General features: G+C 51.2%; 8 protein-coding genes across 8 annotated transcripts; 3 read left to right on the top strand and 5 right to left on the bottom strand.

The window, feature by feature from the left end:
• Positions 1–277: 277 nt before the first annotated feature.
• On the bottom strand, positions 278–1,410 carry N0V96_007548 (uncharacterized protein; the record flags this gene model as incomplete). Its single annotated transcript, XM_053194438.2, has 4 exons — positions 278–686; positions 748–822; positions 889–1,122; positions 1,196–1,410. 4 exons carry the CDS (start codon positions 1,408–1,410, stop codon positions 278–280), a joined length of 933 nt encoding a protein of 310 aa, XP_053047934.2.
• A 2,022-nt stretch (positions 1,411–3,432) lies between these two features.
• On the top strand, positions 3,433–4,026 carry N0V96_007547 (uncharacterized protein; the record flags this gene model as incomplete). The annotated part of the gene is made up of 1 exon (XM_053199465.2): positions 3,433–4,026. One exon carries the CDS (start codon positions 3,433–3,435, stop codon positions 4,024–4,026), a length of 594 nt encoding a protein of 197 aa, XP_053043087.2.
• Positions 4,027–4,769: 743 nt separating this feature from the next.
• N0V96_007546 (uncharacterized protein) lies at positions 4,770–5,803 on the top strand (the record flags this gene model as incomplete). The annotated part of the gene is made up of 3 exons (XM_065758065.1): positions 4,770–5,125; positions 5,353–5,470; positions 5,546–5,803. The coding sequence occupies 3 exons, from the start codon at positions 4,770–4,772 to the stop codon at positions 5,801–5,803; spliced, it is 732 nt and encodes a 243-aa protein (XP_065613207.1).
• Positions 5,804–6,239: 436 nt separating this feature from the next.
• Positions 6,240–9,671, top strand: N0V96_007545 (uncharacterized protein; the record flags this gene model as incomplete). Its single annotated transcript, XM_053199467.2, has 4 exons — positions 6,240–6,604; positions 6,663–6,785; positions 6,849–9,490; positions 9,547–9,671. The coding sequence occupies 4 exons, from the start codon at positions 6,240–6,242 to the stop codon at positions 9,669–9,671; spliced, it is 3,255 nt and encodes a 1,084-aa protein (XP_053043089.2).
• Positions 9,672–9,942: 271 nt separating this feature from the next.
• Positions 9,943–10,374, bottom strand: N0V96_007544 (uncharacterized protein; the record flags this gene model as incomplete). Its single annotated transcript, XM_065758064.1, has 2 exons — positions 9,943–9,987; positions 10,099–10,374. 2 exons carry the CDS (start codon positions 10,372–10,374, stop codon positions 9,943–9,945), a joined length of 321 nt encoding a protein of 106 aa, XP_065613206.1.
• A 1,013-nt stretch (positions 10,375–11,387) lies between these two features.
• Positions 11,388–12,386, bottom strand: N0V96_007543 (uncharacterized protein; the record flags this gene model as incomplete). Its single annotated transcript, XM_065758063.1, has 1 exon — positions 11,388–12,386. The coding sequence occupies one exon, from the start codon at positions 12,384–12,386 to the stop codon at positions 11,388–11,390; it is 999 nt and encodes a 332-aa protein (XP_065613205.1).
• Positions 12,387–12,440: 54 nt separating this feature from the next.
• Positions 12,441–13,550, bottom strand: N0V96_007542 (uncharacterized protein; the record flags this gene model as incomplete). Its single annotated transcript, XM_065758062.1, has 1 exon — positions 12,441–13,550. The coding sequence occupies one exon, from the start codon at positions 13,548–13,550 to the stop codon at positions 12,441–12,443; it is 1,110 nt and encodes a 369-aa protein (XP_065613204.1).
• Positions 13,551–14,672: 1,122 nt separating this feature from the next.
• Positions 14,673–16,622, bottom strand: N0V96_007541 (uncharacterized protein; the record flags this gene model as incomplete). The annotated part of the gene is made up of 1 exon (XM_065758061.1): positions 14,673–16,622. One exon carries the CDS (start codon positions 16,620–16,622, stop codon positions 14,673–14,675), a length of 1,950 nt encoding a protein of 649 aa, XP_065613203.1.
• Positions 16,623–17,246: the final 624 nt, after the last annotated feature.

Raw genomic sequence — 17,246 nt, 5'->3', positions numbered from 1 at the left:
TGATGGACAGGTGAATTGACTCTGATAGGTTCAAATGCTTGGTCCATTGTTGCAGGAGACAAGGAAAACACCTGTATTTTCTAGTTCTAAACAGAATTACCACAGTTGAAATCTCTTCCAAATAAATTGAGTTTTGAGACTCTCGAATCAGATTTTTGAAGAACGATATCGAAGCTGACTGCATTGTTTATCCAAACTCTTCTGATACCATGACGCAAAAAGCTTTCTCCACGAACAACGTTCATCTCCAACTGCATCGATATGCCGCTGGAGCTGTTCAGAATGTACTTTGGAAGTACTCTGTAGCCTGTGGTGGGAGTTGGCGGTATGCTTCAAGCTTTCCATCAACGATTAGATCTTCAAGAGTTGCCTTCTTGTATTCGTCGACCTCCCAGATATCGGCCCCAACCATTTTAGCTTGCTGGCCAGTGCCCCATATCTTGCGACAGTACCAAGCCAGGGTGAAGAGACTACCTGATTTGAGGCCTTCCTCGACTTCGGCGTTGACTCTGTCGAGGCTTAGGGAGGAGAGGCGAGGAAGAGCGCCGTGCTTCTTTTCCAACATAGTAGCAACATTCTCACCAGTGACCTTCAACTCCGAAATTGAGATTGACCTATTTTGAAGTTGAGCAATTGGCGTCGAAGTGAAGATAGCAGAGTATGCCGCGGCCACGTAGTTCCGAGTGCTAAACGTCACGTTGTTAGGCATTTGAATTTGGTCAGGTTTCCATACGAGCTGCGGCTTACCATAAGTCCACAACCTCCTTGGCGCCGTTCCCCGAGTATACGATTCTGTTACCGGGCAAGTCTATACCCATGCCACTATCATGTCAATGTTCCAGTCAGCCGAACTGAAGTTGAAACGCAAGCGATGGAGAATGATCATACGGAGTGTTCAGCGCAAACTCGGCAAAGTTTCCAAGCAAAACCATCGTCGTTGGTATGCCAGCAACGATAGAGGCTTCCTCAACTTGGCGCTTAGTCTTGTTGACGACGATCTTCAACCCTTGTTCATCGTATCTACCCGCGAGCTCTGACGGCGAAAATAACTTGACTTGCGTCTTTGGTATGGCCTTGATAAAGGCATGCTGTCGCTCAACGCCTTCATGCCCGACAAGGGAGCTTTGAGACCGTCAGAGCTTTTGGTTGGGATTGGCTAAACACGCATGGTACCTCGAGGCCGGGGAGTACTTACATCACGATGTCAATATCATGTAGGGCATCGACTAGTGCTTCATCGTCGCTGACATCCACCTCCACAGTGGTGACGGAGGCGGGCAGGCTTGAGATATCGGACCCTGGCCGGTAAATAATTCGAATCGGGGCCCCTGAAGCGATCAAGGCTTCGGTTATCTTCGAGCTTGCCCAGCCTCGATGACCGTAGATGGCTATGCGATTGAAAGACGGCATACTGGGACGGAAAAACGAGGCCTGCTTATGTTACTTGGCCAAGTAATTCAGGGACACTTGTGCTTGCGTGAGAGAACTGGACAAACAAAGGAGAGGCAGCAAGGCAGGTTATCTATCAATTCACCAACGTACATCTATGTTTCACATAATCCACTTGTGTCACCATCTGTGAGACCTGATTAGAAGCAAGATTGGTCATTCTTGGTGGTGGAACTATGGGGACCTTCCTGGTCTCCGGTTAACGAAAACGAGGTGCATCAGCCACTTGCCGCCTTCGTCATGGTAAGGTAGACGATGATTCCCATGCACCCGACATCCCCGCTAGCTGTGTCACCAGCAGAAACCTCGGTTTCCCAACCGTATCTGTGCAACAAGACTGATTCAATTGGACAGTTTTGGGTGGATAGAACTATGGTGTTCTTCTGAGGAAATTCCGCTGTGTTGCGCTAATGGGGAACAGAACAGTGGGTGCGTTCCGACGATTAATAATTCGCGGGTATTAGTCAAAATTACACTACCCGGGCGTGTTTACTTCCGATAAATTGTTGTCTCCGTTCGCATCTGACTAGAGGGTCTATCTGCTACCAGGATCATCAGAGTCTGTCGTTCGTAATTCAAAGCCGGGTTTTTGCTCAGCGAAGAGGACAGTCAATACTCAAGATATTAAAACTTGTTTTACCCAGGTCACTTGCTTCTATATTCACAGCTGCATCTCATACAGTGTGCAAATGGTCGGACTGACGCCCGAAACTTCATCATCTCAAGACACTTCATAATATCTTGACCGTAAAAAGGTTTTTTGTACTATGGGTCTTCGTATGGTAATTTGCCGTCAACGTTATGATGCATGTAAGGTAGTTTGAAATCGGAAAGCGTTTGCAGCCAAGTAATTAAGCTCTTGGAGCCTGAGCACCGGTGGCAAGGCTCAATATTGTAATTCCTACATTCGAAAAAGCCGATTTGCACATGGTCCAGGTCTCCGGTGCTCGAAGTCTGTGCCAATATCCATCAGACAGGTGCTTCTAATGCTAAGTATATGAGCTCAATAGGATGAATAGTATAGATTGTCTCAAACTGCGTCTAGCGCTGCAGAAGACGCAACTATTCCGCTAAAACGTTCAGGCTAATAATCGTAAGGTCGCAAGTGTTATATCAGGCTTATACAGATTTTTGCGCTGAGTATGATCCTTAATTGTATGACTCAATTTGTCTTGTGGGTGTCATTAGGACTCGACACAGATACATAAGTCCAATGCAATTCCTGAACGCTTCGTCTTTTGCCTCCATAGTGCTGTGCCCGCCATTTACAGCAGTTTGTAACAGAAAGTCACGGCTAAGAGCTATATCGTATGTGTCATCCGAGCCCTTCCCGTAGAGACCCAAACTTAAAGACTGGAGGCTGGGATACAAAGAGAGTCAATCATAACTGCAAGATAATACGAATGCAAAGGTCTTTTATGCCATGCGATCCCTTAGTCATTTTCATGGAATAAAAGTCGGCTGATAATCGGGCTTGCAACGTCGCGATTTCGTGCATGCAAGTTTCACGAGCCACAAGAAGATTACACATCATGAAACAACCCTTCGCTATCCGCCAAGATGAAACGGCTGTGACTAGAGCCGACTCTCACCGAGCTATTCACCTTAGACACTATAGGAAATCTGAGGTAAGCATGCCCGGTACCTTCCGGATTTTCTGCTGCGCAGTCTCTCATCCGGCAGCGGAAGCCGTGTGTAGGCGACGGCCGCACTTGGATCGCCGCGGTCCGCTTCGCAAATCAGCGGAGGCCGCGCACGAACGGTTGGAGGAAATGACATCACATGGCACTCTGGGACTCGGATGTCCGTTTGTCGTGCCAAGTATGGCATCTGATTCAGCGTCTCTTTGCCAATGTTTTCAACTTGGCAGGTCACGAGAGATCAGATTATGATCGTGCATTTATAAGGTGCCTCCCCTTGTTTCCTAATTAGAAGGCCAGTACATCTACATAGTATCACGCAATACGACGTCTATATTTCAAGATGAAAGAATCACAGCGACGATTACGATACAATGTCGCCATATCACTCGATGGCTTCATTGCGCCTCCAGACGGATCAACGGATTGGATCGTACAAGACGACAACATCGACTTTCAGGCACTTTATACCCAGTTCGACACTTTTGTGATGGGCCGCAAGACGTATCAGTGCATGTTCGCCATGGGCGAGCAGAACCCTCTACGAAAATATCCAAAACAGACCCTGGTTGTTGTTAGCAGGACCCTGAGGAGCGACGATCACCCGGGCGTGACTATTGTATCACAAAACTTTACCGGCTATGTGGCAGACCTCAAAAACGCGGAGGGCCGGGACATCTGGCTCATGGGCGGCGGGCAGCTGGCGGGGCCGTGTCTGGATGCGGGGATACTCGACTCCGTCGAGACGGCAATCATGCCAGTGATGCTGAGGAAAGGGACCAGAATGCTGCCGGACTCGGCGCTCACGCCGCTTGGGGGCTTCAAGCTGGAGTTGGTGGATTGCAGAAAGTTAGACAAGAGCGGTATCGTGAACTGCAAGTACAATGTCAGCAGGGGAATGGCGGCGTCTCTGGGTGAAGCATTGTCATTCTGTTGAAGGGGAGACAGTGGACATGAAGAAGAGGCTCGAGATACCCTCACGTGATGGAATCTACTTAACCATTCTGAAAGATCGTTTAAAAGTTACTTGAAATACTTAGATGAGAATGACTTTTGACCTTGTTAGGGCTTTTCCGATGTAAATTTCATCGCCACCTTTACAGGCCTCGGCCTGCATATCCCATGTGCCCAAGTACCAGACTTATTTGACCACATCAAGATGTATGCATGAGTTCAATGAATGCGTTACCAAGCATCCTGGACTAATTGCGAATCTCTTGATCAAACCTTCTTCATATCGGCTCGCTAGGATATGCCGCTTGAAGATGGAGAGAATGCATCCTTCCATTGCCGAAACTGGTGATCAACACGTTGCAAGTGACGCAGACGTGCAGCTGATCTACGCAGGGCGTGAACAGAACCCCTCAGCGCATTTATAGCTCTCGACCAATCTTGATTTCTACCCATTTAGGTTGATCAAATATCGAGAGACAAAGGGGATTATCAACTCCCAAATTTTTGAAGTCTTTCGACAGATTCTCCAAAGGTCTCGAAGGATTCGACTTCGCGTCTTGGTGCTCGAGCAGCTTAAATCCGCGTCGGATTACTCCCTTAGCTCCGCTAATCCCCTCAGCCTGGAGGTAATCATAATCATTGACCTCTAGGCTCATACATAACGCTGCAGTAGCCTTGATTGATGTGAAGTGGACTTTCTCTCAAAAACTTCTCTTCATATCAAAGATGGCGTCAAGAACATCTCCCAAAATCCTGATTCTCGGCGGAACCGGCAAGGTTGGTCGCCAGATCACGAAGCTGTTCGCACGAACATCAACACCTACCTACCAAAGTTCCCGCAGCGGGGCCTCCACAACGGAGCCGGACGCCGATAACATCCATGCCGTCGCGTTTGACTGGGAGAATGAGCAGACGTGGGCCACGGTCCTGGGCATCGGCGCCGCTAGCATCTTTCTCGTTGCTCCGCCAGTGATGGACATGCTTCCACCGATGCGGTCATTTATTGACCAAGCCAGGAACCAGAGTCGCACAACGAGATTTGTGCTACTGAGCGGCAGCCCAGTCGAGCCTGACATTAATGGGTATGCAATGGGACGACCGCATGCGTACTTGAAGGAGCTCGGCGACAGGGGCGAAGTGGAATGGGCTGCATTGCGACCAACGTGGTTCCAACGTGAGATTCTGTGTTCACCATCCTAATCTGATGCCAGTGAGCTGACAAGAGGGCAGAAAACTTCGCAGAGCAAGAAAATCACCGCCGGGCGATTATCAATGAGAGTACCGTATATTCCGCCACGGCCGACGGCAGGATTCCCTGGGTGGCTACAGAGGACATCGCTGCCTGTGCGTTCCATCTACTTACTCAAGAAGACGCGCCGAATGACGAGTATCTCATTCTTGGGCCCGAGTTACTCACTTACGATGAGGTGAGCGCCGCGACCCCATGTATTTTCAAATAGCATGAACATACGGAAACCTCAATTGCTAACCGTTCCGTGGAGGTCGCCGGCATACTCTCTGACGTTCTGGGTCGAAAGATTGTGCACAAACGCCTTTCAGCACAGGAGCTGGTGGACCGTTACGCCGCTCAGGGCATGCCACGGGATTACGCGGAGATGATGGGTGGGTTGGATACAGCCATCAAGAACGGGAGCGAGAACCGGACGAACAGCGTCGTCCTTGCGGTGACTGGAAAACAGCCAAAGAAGTTCCGTGACTTTGCTGAGAGAAACAAGGCAGTCTGGACCCAAGATGCCTGAGAACAAGTTCACAACAGGCGGCTCTTGGGCCTTGGAATGAGTCTTGGCTCACTGAACTTAGGTGGGAGGATGAGTGCATGCACCACATAGTGACGCTGTGAGATGCCTCTAGCCCTTGCTCATGCTACCTCGTCGCTTCACCAGACTCTTGTTCTCGGCGGGTGTTCCATGTCGCCTGCACGTACAAAAACCGATTAGAAGGGGGAAAAGGTTTCGTTTTCAGTCAGCAAACGCCGCCGTTTTCAGCCGAAAGCTAATACGGCGTGTCTTCGCGTGCGGGGATGTGCGCTAAGGTTGAAACAAGTCATGAGATCACAAAGCCTCCCTGCGTGCCTGAAAGTCTGCAGCATGAAATGCAAGCTCATTATTCTTACCACAACATCTAACCGGATTGCCTAAGCTCCATCTCGAATGAGTTGTGCATGAATCCCACGATATGGACTCATCATTTGTCGCGATTGAGGACTACGGGCCGGGGAAAACCGCCGGCCGGGGTGATGCCCGGAGCCCGGAGGAGACGGCGAACCCACTGACGTACCCCAAGGCGGCCGAGCCATTCAGTCAGGACCTCTTCAAGAACCCAACGTCAGAATACCGAGGGTGCCCTTTGTGGTCATGGAATACGAAGCTGGAAAAGAAGAAGCTCCTCCGCCAAATTGATCATCTCAGTGAGATGGGCATGGGAGGTTTCCATATGCATGTGCGGACCGGACTGGATACCGAGTACATGGGCCCGGAGTTCATGGACCGTGTGCGGGACTGCGTGGAGTATGCGGAGAGTAAGGGGATGCTCGCCTGCCTGTAGGGAACCCCAAATCCCGATGATTCTCTTGATGAGATTGCTGATGACATCCATCAGATATGACGATGACCGGTGGCCCTCCGGCGTTGCTGGGGGCAAGGTAGTCAAGCAGTACCCAGAGCATAAGACGAAGCACATTCTGTTCACGCCGTACCCATATGGCTCTGTCGAGCTTGGCGGGTAAGTCTTCAGGGCATCATTCTTGTACCCATCTCATATGAGTTTTAGTGGATGCGCCCCAAGTTCAGCACAGGCCTGCCGGAGTGAAGAGGGATACCTCTTGGCACGCTTCTCAATCACACTCGATGAGAGTGGCCGCCTGAAGTCAAACAAGAAACTCGAAGAGGGTGAGGATGCTGAACCAGGTGGAAGAGTCTGGTACGCATATGTCGAAATCAACCCCCCGTCATCTTGGTTCAACGGGCAGACATACATCGATACAATGAGCACCGAGGCCATGAACCGCTTCTTGGAGAGCACCCACGAGGTCTACAAGGATAAGATTGGCGACAAATTCGGCACGACGGTGCCCTGCATATTCACCGATGAACCCCAAGTGGCTATCAAGACACAACTTTCCAGCCCGACCGGAGTGGAAGACGTCTTTCTTCCATGGACCGCAGATCTACCCGACACATTCAGAGCGACGTATGGCGAGGATGCCGATCTCGTCGCCAGCATCCCGGAACTGCTTTGGGATCTCCCGGGGGACACACCCAGCTTATCCCGCTACCGCTTCCACGACCATGTCAGCGAAAGATTTGTTACATCATTCCTCGATCTGCTGGCAAACTGGTGTAGAAAGAACAAGATCATTCTCAACGGCCACATGATGGAGGAACCCACCCTCCGTTCTCAAACAACTGCCCACGGCGAAGCAATGCGCTGTTACCGAAACCAGACGCTTCCGGGCATGGACCTTCTCAACGACTGGGTCGAGTACAATACTGCGAAGCAGTGCACGAGCGTCGCCCGCCAAAACGGCGTTCGCGGCGCCATGAGCGAGATCTATGGGTGCACCCACTGGTACTTCACTTTTGAAGGGCACAAGGGCTGCGGCGACTGGCACGCGGCTCTAGGCATCACTTTCCGCGTGCAGCACCTCAGCTGGGTCAGCATGGCCGGTGAGGGCAAGCGTGATTATCCCGCCAGTATCGGGTACCAGAGCCCATGGTATAAGGAGTACGGCTACGTTGAGGACCACTTCGCTCGAGTTGGTGTTGCCTTGACACGTGGCAAGGCCGTCACGCGGGTTGGTGTGATTCACCCCATTGAGAGCTTTTGGCTATGCTTCGGACCCAATAACAGCGGCGACGATGAGATTGGTCGCCGTGACCAGTCATTCGCGGAGCTGACAAACTGGCTGCTGCATGGCTTGGTTGATTTCGACTTCATATCCGAGAGTCTTCTTCCGAATCAAATCGGCGAGGATGTCTCGAAGCCTCTCAAGGTTGGCAAGTGCGAGTACGATGTCGTCATTCTGCCAAACCTACGAACTATTCGATCATCGACCTTCGAAGTTGTGAAGAAATTCGCTGCGGCCGGGGGTACCGTCATCATTGCTGGTGATGGCCCTGTTCTTATTGATGCTCAGGCCGCTCCGCCGGATCTCAGCCTTGACATCGAGCCGTCGATCAAGGTGGCTTGGGGTCAAGGCGACATCCTTGCTGCGGTATCTCTGAACCGTGACTTGAAGATCGACTTGAAGGATGGGGGACCTACGGATACCCTACTCTATCAGATGCGTCAGGATGAAGAAGAAAGATTTGTCTTCATCTGCAACACGGATAGAGATAATCCATACGACACGCTGGTCAATATCAAGGGCGACTGGGACGTGGAGGTTTTGGATACCTTCACCGGTTCAACCCATCACCACAAAGCTCGTTATGATGGTGGCTGGACCATCTTCGATCACAGATTTGAAGGCTGCGCAAGTCTCCTCTTGAGACTTTATCCCGTGCCAGGAGAAGAACTCTCTTTTGTCAGCATCGAAGAAGCGGTAGCGTTGGCTCCAGCTCAACACTCGTCTGCGGAACTCAAGCTCGAAGAAGTCGTGCTCTCAGAGCCAAACGTTCTGATGCTCGATTATGCCCTGTACAGAATCGACGATGATCCGTGGGAGGATTCTGCACGACAAGAAATCCTCAAAATTGACAACGAAATTCGAGGAAGACTTCGCATCCCGGCTAAGGGTTCCGCATGGAAGCAGCCCTGGTCCGTCCCGCAGTCAGAGCGAGCAGCAAAGGTCTATGTTGACCTTCGATTCGAGTTTGACTCCACCGTCATTGTCAAGACTCCAGCCTACCTAGCGATGGAGAACCCCGAGAACGCGAGAATCACCATCAACGGTCACAAGTTGTCAGTTGAGGAGAAAAAACTCTCTTGGTGGGTCGATGAAGATATCAAAACGATCTCAGTCCCGAAGAGGACGATTCGCAAGGGGAAGAATATCGTCGAGCTCAGTATGCCCTTTGGTGTGTTAACCAACCTGGAGAGAATATACTTACTTGGCAGCTTCAGCGTCGAGCTGAAGAATAATCTGCCCATACTATGTGAACGGAGAAAGAGCTTGGGTTGGGGCGATGTGGTTACACAAGGACACCCATTCTATGCTGGCAACGTGACGTACAACTGCAGCTTCTCACTCAAATCCCGCTCGGCTGTCACCCTCTCAATTCCGCAGTTTGCGACACCCGTCATCAAGGTTCAATGGAAGGGGAAGAATGGGCACATTGCGCTTCAGCCAAGAAAGCTGGATCTTGGGGAGCTAGAGGTTGGGAAACACGAGATCTCGATTACAGCCTTTGGGTATCGGTACAATTCGTTTGGCCATATACATCTCACAGAAGGGGTCTTTGGATGCTGGCCTGACCAGTGGCGAAGTAAGTTATCCAATGGTAATTGTTGCATAGCAGTGTGCTGACATGATTCCCAACAGCTGGTGGATGGGCTTGGAGCGAGGAATATCTGCTGAAGCCTACCGGAGTCCTGGAAAAGCCTTCCTTGATTGTGGATTCAAAGGCCACCGAAGGAGGCGAAGACTGGATTGTCTTGGCCGAGTAAGTAACTCGGCCTTGACTTTTCCCCGACTAGTTTACGGCGAATGGGCAAATTTGTACGGTTATATGATCATAGGTGCTACTGGTGAAGTTTTGTTGTAATACTACTCTTCTGAACAAGAAATGAGAACTGAAATGTCCTGTCGAGACTAAGGAGAAAGATCCCATCATGTATCCTGGCATCTCCCAGCTTAGCACCGTGCATCACAATTGAATTCATCCACTGAGACCCCTAACCTGGAGAGCCATGGCAAAAGCTCCAGTAGCACCGACATCTACAGGAACGCCGATCCTATCAGATGTGAAAGGGAACGAATTTGCTGAAAAAAGTGTACCGTTGCCAATAAGATCGAGGTCTGCGCCGGTGAGCTGATTCTATCTGTCAGAATGCTATTTCATAGAGATCGCAAGCATGCGGGGCGCTCACTTACGCCAAATAGAGATGACGAGCCAGCTGCTTGATAACAGACAAGACTGCCGTTGCTTGCGCTGCACGGCTCGTAGCCACGAACAGCGACTTGTTCGACGGGGGTTCCGACAGTGTTGAATGGATAGCAAGCCAAGCTGCCCGTGATGAAGTTGCCATACCCGTTGATGCAGCCAATCCTTTGGCCATCTTGGAAGGCAAGAAGCTCAAACGTCCTTGGGAGTGTTGCAGGAACACCGCCAATGGAGCCGAGAGCCAGGGCGAAGAATTTCGGTTGCATCGTGAAGTATCAGATGAGATATTGGGTGGAAGGAGCCTAAAGACTTAAGCCTCTTCTACCGTTCTTTAACTTTTGATACCCGGCATTTATACTTGGATGGTTTCTTTGTTGCCTGGATATTCATGAGTCTGGGAAGGCAAACATTGGCGCCATGGTAGTACCGCGGGCATAGCAAGTCCATTGAGCGTAATGTTTGATACCAAACGATGCCAACGAGCAAACTGACAACTTTGGGACAAAGACCGTGATACGTAGTCATTAGGAAGACTATGAGCTTCACATAAAATGGGAATTGCCACGATAGATCCTTGGAAACAACCAGAATCAATGCTATCTAGATTAAAGCCTTGGTTTTCGGATGTCATTTCACGGTCTACGAAGCCGTAGGTTATTTTGTAAGGACCAAAGACATGAGGAAGGAACCAGGATGAAATAAGTAGTAAGATGAAAGGGCGAAAACACGAAGTGCGGTGGAAATGAGATTGATGCCTACAGTAAGTAGCCAGTTTGGAACTAGCCTCGACCTCCTTGATATCGTTTGCCATTGACCAGGAGTAGTTGGGGGTGCCATTGAATGATGTTTGTTGTACAGATAGGATCCTTATCCATGCAGGGTTCAGCATATCCCAAGGCAAAGGACGTATAAGGTACCTAGATAGGTGCTGGATGATATCTTGTGGCTGGCCCTAGAATTCTGTAAGGGAGATTTCGCAGCCCGAGGATCGTCAAGCTTGCATCATCTCTACTTCAAACTCTAGACCCTCGCAAACTACTTGACGCGGAAAGCCTTCCTGACCATAGGTCATGGAGCAATATATTCCGCATCTGGCCTGGACAGCATAAATTGAAGGGGAAGTCAAGAGTCTCGATAGTTAATCGAAGCCATGTTTCTTGTTTGATGTTTCTGCACTACGAGTAGTCGAATAAAACGACGAAAACTAAGATCAATGAAACATGAGGTGGTTGTAAGACCCCCCTAATGTATCCGCCTTCAGTCAGTGGCGTCGACTACTCTATCGCTCAATCTTCAAGATGCGTGCGCAAGGTTCTTCTGGGAGCTGCAAACGCAGCGCGCTTTTCGCCCCGTTCATTTCCGCCTTGGTGGCGAACCTGGTCGGATAAAGTACACTAATCTTGCTGTCTTTGTGTGTTCTCAATCCCTTTCCGAGCGAAATTTTCATTTCAGTCGGCCCGTTTCGTCTCCAGACAGCGAGGTAGGTAGTCTTGCCGTCCGTCGAAGTCAAGCCCAGGGCCACCCAGTCGTCGTGCCACTTGGGCAGACCCAGTGGCCACGTGGGAGTCGCGTGACGCAGGTGGTCTCGCATACTCTTGTAGACTTCCAAGCCTTCTTTGACAATGGCTAGCTGATTATCGCTGAGCAGGTCGACGCGGCCGGATAGGTAGACACGGCCCATCATACTGTTGACGACGCTCAGGGCGTTGAGTTCATCACTCCATCCGGGCTGAGGATAGGCCCAGCTGGCACTCTGTTCCGGAGTCACAGCCGTGGGACATGCGGCAGCGATAGCCGCGTAGAGCTTGGGATCCTGCTGGTCGCTCGTAGACTGGATTGAGTGGACGGCCAGCATGGCATAGTCAAGACGGTTCGCACCTCCCGAGCAAGTCTCGATGACAACGCCGGGGTAGTTGTCCAGGAGTGCCCGGACCCAGGCCAGATATGCTCGCTGGTGCTCAAGATGAGCGGCCCCCGCGGTGCCTGGCCCGTCAACATCGGTGCCCTGCACCACGTCGATGTTATAATCGAACTTGAAATATCTGACACCATAGTGGTCGATGAGGTTGTGCATAACCTTGTTCATCCAGGCTATAACCTCGGGGTGGCGGTAGTCGAGTGACCAGCGTCGCTTCTCCACCACGCGATGACCATCCTCTTGAAAAAAGGCCTCATCGGGCAGCTGGCTGCCTACAGGGCTACGAACGCCGACAACCTCTGGCTCAAGCCATAGCCCGGGAATCAGTCCCTTGTTTCGGATCTCATCCATGAGCTTCATGAAGCCCGACGGGAAGCGCTTGGTTGACGGCTCCCACAAACCCACGTCATCCCACTAGTTGCCGTCGTCGGCATACCAACCAGCGTCTATCACAAAATATTCGGCGCCCAGCTGTGCGACTGGGTCCAGCAACGCGCGGACCTTGTTCTCGTCTGGATCTCTCATAAGGCAGTTCATATAATCATTGAAGATGATTGGCATCCTTTCCATGTCGTCGTGCGGCCTTCGAATGTGCCTTCTATAATCGGTCATGGCCGCAAACGCCGCCTGTTCATCGCCCTGAATGCGACAACAGGCAACTGGAACAGTCGTAAAGGACTGTCCAGGTGATAGACGCTTTTTCCAACCGTGAGAACTTAGCATGGGACCACCGGCGGCGAGGTAGATACTATCCTTGAAGTCGCCTAGGTCCCATCTCCATGATCCGTTGTTCTCAACCTGCCACATCCATGTATCCTCATTATTGCGGTGTTTGAGAGCGCCCACGGGAAGATGGCCACCTGTGGAGAAGGAACCACGGGAGCTCAGCTCAAAGTGAACAAGCGAAGCTAGGAGGCCGTCTCCCAGCTCCAAAATGCCATTATTGTCGAGGCCGACGCTTGGAAGGGAGCGCTCCTCCCATTGTGCCTCGCGAAACCAGGTGCTGTTGGCGTACAAGAGCGAGTAATCCTCGAACCATCGGTCAGAAGTGGACGTCATGTTACCGACGGTCAGAGTGGATACGTTGGTGAGGATGATGTCCGCATTGGTAGTGGACTGGTTCGTTACGGTCGTTTGGGCGCGCACCGCGGGAATGCTGCCGTAGACGGTGAAGCTAGTTTCCACATGAATGCTTGTGGCATTGTCGTTGCATTTGACAATCAGCGTCTCTTTAGAGCCGTCGTCACCTTTGATGATTTCATGGCTCTGGTACCGCAGTCGGTCGGAAAGGGTCGTACCAATGAGCGTTTTGGCCGTCTTGATGTCACCACTGCCTTCACCGCTCACACGGATACTGACAAGTGGAAGCTCAGAAGAATCAAAGTTGGGTGAAGACCGTGGAGATGGCTTGACATTGGTCGGCAAGATACGATCCAGGCAAATGACACCGTCCTTGTTGACCACAAAGTCAATCTTGAGGGCGTCAGTATGCCATTGAATTATCTGTTTCTTGTTCTCGCCCATATTCGGCTTTTGAATACCAGTCTTGATAGAATTGGTCTGTTGTGTATTGTGTGTCGTTTTGTACCGGGAGGAAATCAGGTAGCATGGGCGCAACAGATGATAGCGGCACTGGGATTGAGAAGTGATTACTACTATACGTGTAGCAAGTTTTTTGTGATGATCACTTATGTTGGTCCAAATAACACAATGTGGCGAGTAATGCCTGCTCAATGAGTTGTCTTGGTCATCCAGATTTGTTCAATTCAACAAGCACTACATCGGAGTCGCGCATCATATCGTGTTGTATTGGGCCGCCGATCGAGAGAGTCGGTCGCTGAGAACTGGGGCCGGGCCCGATTAGCCCCACCTCCACCCCCACACCCGGACCCGAAAGTCGCGCGGGCGCCCCGGGCTGTAAATGAGGAGCAGCACAGTCCTGGCGGCGATATTCTGCAGCTCGCCGCAACCGGCAAGCGCGTCAATGCAGCTGAATTCAATGCACTAAAGGTGCTGGTTAGGGGAGCTACCTTTCTTAACGTCAGGTTAGTACCTAAGGCACCCGTTACCACATGGGTGCGGGGGCTGAGGGGGCGCAAGTCACAGTCAATGAATCCATGTTACCATCATCATCTTCCATCCACAATCTGGCAAGAATTTCATGTCTGTTATTCAGCCAGTCTATACAAAGGTCTTTCTCGTGGTTTCGTTCCTTCGACACAGTCGTCTCCCCTAGCCTACAACCCAATGCTTGCTTTGGAATGTGGTTTTGATTAGCTTACCTTAATTTCCATCGCTAGATCGCTTAGGCAATTCTGAGTTTGTTATGAAGCTTTCTTTGCCATCTTTTGAAGAGCTCGTTGTCATCAAGATGCTATATTCAGCACAGATTGAATCAATATATCGATGCCATGAACTTGCACATCAAAGGATCATTCTTTATCATGGTTATTTGCTTTAATTCCCTGGCATTTGATGTACGTTCCATATTTGTCCATATCCAGAACCTGTCGCAAGAATCATAACCAGTCTTTTTGGGTCATGAAGTTGGCCCGTTGAGAAAATTTAATGTATTGTGAATTTGCCTAATTGCGTTTAACACATCTAGTCCTAACAGATGACTATTGAAATTCCATCTACACCATCCTACCTCCCCTTGAGCCTAGGCGTCCAGACTCGCATGGCACCGTTGCCTCCACGATTGGCGCGTAGAAAGTACGGGATGGCTGTTAGCTGCAGTGGATTGACACTATACTCCCACGCCTTAGAACCGTAAAGCCGATTCGGCTTGTCCGTGACAACGCCGACGTGGGCTAGCTTCCGGCCTGTGACCTGGAGAGGAACCACATTATGAGTGGTCGCAATAGATACAGGCGATCCCTCTTGTGGTGCTAGGTCATCTTCCATAGCGACGTGGTCAATGTCTACGGCCTCGTTGTCCACATCTTCCAGACAGTAAATGAACGGCCCGCGACGGAGGCACACTTCGTCCTTGCCGGTCTTAGGGTGTGCGTACAGCCGGTGAGCCGATGTTGGAAGCAAGAGGTGAAGTTCAGTGTCTGTTAGTACGTTGGTGATATGTAGATATCCCTGAATGACCTCGCCTTGCATAGAGCATGTGTACTCTTGGTCCTGCACCCAGTCAGGAATCCCTAGCGCCAGCCTGGCGGCACCCTCAACGTGGATAGAGATCTCGCCAGACCAGGGCATCTCAGTTATGACGGATATCTTGACGCCTTTGCCTGCCAGCGTCAGTTCTACCTCACTCTGGACGTACAGATGGATGGCCACAAAGCCCTCAGCATCATCGGCCGAGTAGAGGAGTGAGCCCAGCGATCCAACGAGCTTAGCCACGTTGGGTGGGCAGCAGGCGACGCCAAACCAGCGTTCACGCTCCTTGGACTGTCCGGTCTTGGTTCGTAGGACGTTTTGGTAGTAAAAGGCCTCGCCGTCAGAGCTGATGGCGCCGAGAAAGCCGTTGTACAGGCAGTTCTCCATGATATCGGCGTACTCTGATTTGAGCTCCATCTGGAGCATTCGCTGACACCACATGATGAGAGCAAAAGCTGCGCACGTCTCGCCGTAGCACCCCTCCATCTCTAGGTCGTTCAGGACAAAAGCGTCGCCGAACCCCTCGTTCTGGCGGTACGAGCCAATGGCGCCCGTGACGTACATCTTGCAGTCCACCAAGTTCCTCCACAGCCGCTGAAGGGCATTCTTGCACTTGGCCACCTCGGGATCCGACGCAGCGTCGAGACGAATGAGATCGGTGACGGCCGTATAGTAGTACATGGCGCGCACAGCATGTCCCTTGATCTCGGTCTGCTCTTGGATGGGCAGGTCAGCCTGATTGTAGGCATAATCTCGAGGGCCATGAAACCAGCCCTTGACTTCGCTACCCAGTCCATCGTATGGATCGGCACCACGTGCAAAGGCTTCGTGATCAAAGTACGTCTCGCCATTGTGGTCTTGTGTGCCTCGCTCCAGGATGAAGTACTTGGCGAGCTTCAGGGCTAAGGGGTCGCCCGTCATTTCGTAAAGGCGAAGCAACCCTAGCTCAATTTCCTGGTGGCCGGGGTATCCGCGCTTCTTGCCGTCCCCGCGGCCAAAGACCGAGTCGAGGTGATGCATGGATTTCATCGCCACTTCGAGAAGGCGTCCGCTTTTGGTCAGCGTCTCGTAGGCTACAGTTGCCTCATATAGATGTCCAAGGCAGTAGAGCTCGTGGAGGTCTCGTAGGTTGGTCCAGCGATTTTCGATGCCACGGACCGTGTAGAAAGAGTTGATATAGCCGTCAGGATGCTGGGCCTTGCGAATCATGTCGACAGTTTCCTCCACAACGCGTAACATAGTCTCGTCTGGGTGAATGAGTAGGAAGTTACAGGCTGCCTCTGTCGTCTTGTAAACATCGCTGTCCCAGAAAGCGTGGGGCTGTGGCTCGTGGCCCTTCTTCCATGTGAAGCAATCCCAGTGGCCTTCAGCCTTTTGCGCCTTGATGATGGAAGGTATCGTGGACTCCCGGACGCATCGCTGGAGCTTGACCCAGAACGGTGAGGAAATCCGGACATTCCGAAACGAAACGTTGCTAAGCGGCATGCTGGATGGCGGAAATAATGGTTCACGTCTGGCGTCCCGTAAGTTGGCACTTGTGGTAAAAGGTTAGTCGAGGAGTGGCCAAGGTCAACTATTGTGTGTAAAGCTGAGGGGGGCGCCAATGGCAGAGGGGAGCGCCAAAGGTTTTAAGGGCCACGATAAGGGAGAACGTATGCTCAATCAATTAGACGTTACTCTCGAAAGCCCGCGGCCATTTGAAGGAACGTGTTAGACCTCAATGTAGCTGGCGGCACAGATTCGCCGTTGATCAATCGGAGATGGCCCGGTTCGGTCTCGGTGTCAACATAGTTGCTTCACACTCGCTCTATGCACGTCAAGGATTCTTTCTATCTTTGAACAGTCAGATGATCTCACTCGTGTAGTTTGTAGACCCGACGGTGCGGGCAATGGCAGCCTGACGTGGAGCCCAGAATCCTGGCGATGAGAGTAACCCTCTCCCCCACTACTTTACCTTCTGAACAGACCAGCGCAAGGTCTAATGTCTAGTGGTATATGATGGACTTCTTTTCTATTGGCGCCACTCTTCTAATATGATTGTCCTGTCTTTCCAACTTAGGGGGAGGTGGGGGGAATCACTTCTCTGTCCCCCTTCCCCCACCCCAAACC

Source organism: Colletotrichum fioriniae, assembly GCF_027942845.1.
Source record: "Colletotrichum fioriniae strain IMI 355084 chromosome Unknown scaffold_9, whole genome shotgun sequence".
In the NCBI taxonomy this organism is placed as follows: Eukaryota; Fungi; Ascomycota; class Sordariomycetes; order Glomerellales; family Glomerellaceae; genus Colletotrichum; species Colletotrichum fioriniae.
This window is presented reverse-complemented; position numbering and strand designations above follow the sequence as displayed.